The sequence below is a fragment of the Pocillopora damicornis genome, chromosome 13, assembly GCF_964200805.1.
Source record: "Pocillopora damicornis chromosome 13, jaPocDami1.2, whole genome shotgun sequence".
Taxonomy (NCBI): domain Eukaryota; kingdom Metazoa; phylum Cnidaria; class Anthozoa; order Scleractinia; family Pocilloporidae; genus Pocillopora; species Pocillopora damicornis.
The window spans coordinates 7,127,739-7,130,607 of NC_142682.1; the positions used below are offsets into that span (position 1 = coordinate 7,127,739).

A 2,869-nucleotide genomic window follows, 5' to 3' on the forward strand; every position below is an offset into this window, starting at 1 on the left:
TATCAGTCTTCTGCCGCTTTCTTCAACTTCATCGCCGACATTGTCCAAAAGAATCCGCTTCACGCAATTATTTTCTTGCGCAGGATTAATGCGGGAAATCCCGAGCGCGCGTGCAAGCTGGGCCTCTCGGGTAGGTAGAGGAATTTGCTTCATAATGCCCACGAGTGCCGCCTGCGAAGTGATAATAGCAATTATTGCAAGAGAATAACACAAATGCCTCCTTTTTGGTATGACGAGGTCACGTCTCGGCTTAATGTGTTGTAGGATCACTTGTTTTCTTCGCTCTCTCCTCTTGAAGATATGATTGTTTTACATCGGCTCGTTTAGTCTTTGGTTTCATATAAAACACATGTACATCAACTAAGACCAAGGCCACGAAATTGATTCCCGCGAGTAAGTTTTACTTAAAATAATGGCGAGAAGAGAATTTCCGACTTGAGGATTATCAAAACAATTAATGAATAATACCCGAGAAAAACACGGCCTCCTTTGAAAACTATATTTTAATAGTCTTTCTTAGTAATTAGCTTTTCCATTTGCTTTCCTTTCATCTGCTTTTGTGTTATTTTAATGGAAAGTCGATATTGTTATGTCGTGGGACGACAATTTCGCCTTTAAACCCCTGCCAGTTCCAAAATTATCGGAAATAAGTGAAAGAACCGTCATTAACTTTTAATAGAAATGGCCAATGCAAGTCGTTCCTTTAGCAGGCAGATCACTTTTGATGTCAATATTAATTACCTTGTCATGTTTACCCACACTTATTTGCATTCATCTTTTGAAATTAACTTCAAAACAATGACTTTTCAGATAAATAGGACCCATCCTTAACACTTTGGTCAAACAAAACAGTGACTACTACAAAGTTCAGTGTTGCTGTTAAAACAAACCATCCTAAATAAAACCTTTGGATAGCTCACTCGCGGATTGACGAGTATCAAGGGTGATAATGATTGTCAACACAACCGTGAGGCATTTCTCCGAGAACAGCACACAGACAACCGGCCATACAGACTCGAGTAATTCCAACCAAGCTTGTGAAATAACAGCCGACTCCGCTGTAGAGGTTACAGCTAAAGCTCTGGCTTATATTTCTATTTTCCTGGTTTCGTTTTTCGGAAATATCTTTCTTCTTGTGGTCATTTACAAGAACAAGCAGCTACGAAGATCCATCAACTATTTCGTTTTCAACATGGCTATATCCGACCTCTTCAACCCTTTGACCGTCATGACTGTGAAGATCGTTGAGATCATTTCAGGATCGAGTTCCTGGAAAGTTGATCGTCCGTGGCTACTGGGAAACATTCTATGCAAACTTGCCTACTTTCTGCCAGATGTTTCTCTCGTGATTTCCATTGGAAGTCTTCTTTTGATCTCCATAGACAGGCTCATCGCTGTCGTCTTTCCACTGAAGACTAAACTTATCTCCTCAAAAGTACGATTGATGAGCATTCTAAGCATCTGGTTTATCGCCATCGCCATCCATGCACCTTATTTCTACACTTTCAAACTAATCCGCGAAGAAAATGAAACGTATTGTAAGTTAAATTGGGGACCGGCGTTCGACCACATGAAAACGCACAGAAGATTTGTTACGGCAACTTTTATCACTTTCATCCCCATTCCCATTTGTGTCCTGGCCGGTGTGTATAGCATTATCGCATGGACAATAAGAAAAAAGAACAAAAAAACTAAAAAGAAACTGTCTTGTCGCCAAATCCATCGAGATCAGCAGCTGAGGAAAATTGTCAGATTGGCAATGGCCGTTGTGATTTCCTTCGTTTCCTGCATGGCTCCTCTGCTTATCTCTTCGTTTCTTAAAATTTTTCTGTGGAATTATTGGGAATCGCCACCCATTTGTGCATTTCAGACAGTTATTCCATTTATTTCTGTCTTTCTGCTGCATTCGTGGAGTGCAGTTAATCCCTGCATTTGTTTTATCTTTAGCGAGAACTACCGCAACGGCCTCAGGCAATGTTTTCACTGTAATGGCCTCGGTCGCAGAAAATCAAGTTTGCAAGACAACTACCAAATGCAAACGATGACGAGCTCTTGCAGAGACAGTTCTTTTCAGACCTATTCAAGTAGCATACGCACTATCTCGTACAGCAGAAAAAATTGAGCAATATCAGAAGCCCATTATATATCTATGTATATAGCATTGAGCACTATACCGCAAGGATAGAATATAATCGAGATATATTTGTACACTATGTATATATATATATGTATCTATGTATTTAAATCCTTACTAACAAAATATACAGGATAATCATTGGGTATGCACATAAGGAACACTTTGGAGTGTTCAATTAAGATCTAAGTACCACACACTTAACCACATAAACCATTTGTTCATATCGCGATATATCTGTTTTCTTCGTTTGATGGTTTCCTATTGCAAGGTCATTAATTTTTGTTAATAGTATAGCTCTTGCCTTTGGTATGGATGATCTAAGAATCATTTGCATGTTAAAAAAAAAATTAAGCGTAGGCATATCATTATAGCGAATTTAAATGTAAATTTATAATAAATAAAGTAATAAAACCCATATTCAAGCAAGCATATACATAACTGAACCTTTTGGCTTCTTTTTAACTGACCTCGCAATCGCGTTTTCATAAAGAAAAATTTTTAAAAATTTTTTAAAAAAAAAGTTACTTTGAAGTATTCCATAATATTTGCCAAAGAAAATTTGTTTCACTGTAGGGTTTAATTTTCCTCCCCCCATCTTATCAGCAGCTGATATTTTCGATTCGGTCTGACAATTTAGGCGACAATCTTTATCCCATTGTTAATTTCTTTCACGCCCCCAACTTGTCTCAAATGTCTCATTTGATTTCGTGCAGGTCCATTCACGCCTCCACA

At 38.2% G+C, this 2,869-nt stretch overlaps 1 protein-coding gene across 1 annotated transcript; it reads left to right on the top strand.

Annotated features, from left to right (window-relative positions):
* The first annotated feature begins 838 nt into the window (after positions 1-838).
* Positions 839-2,563, top strand: LOC113678565 (neuropeptide FF receptor 2). Its single transcript, XM_027195465.2, is given in 2 exon segments — positions 839-2,005; positions 2,007-2,563. Coding segments are annotated over 2 exon segments (1,095 nt in total). The 5' UTR covers positions 839-949; the 3' UTR covers positions 2,046-2,563.
* Positions 2,564-2,869: the final 306 nt, after the last annotated feature.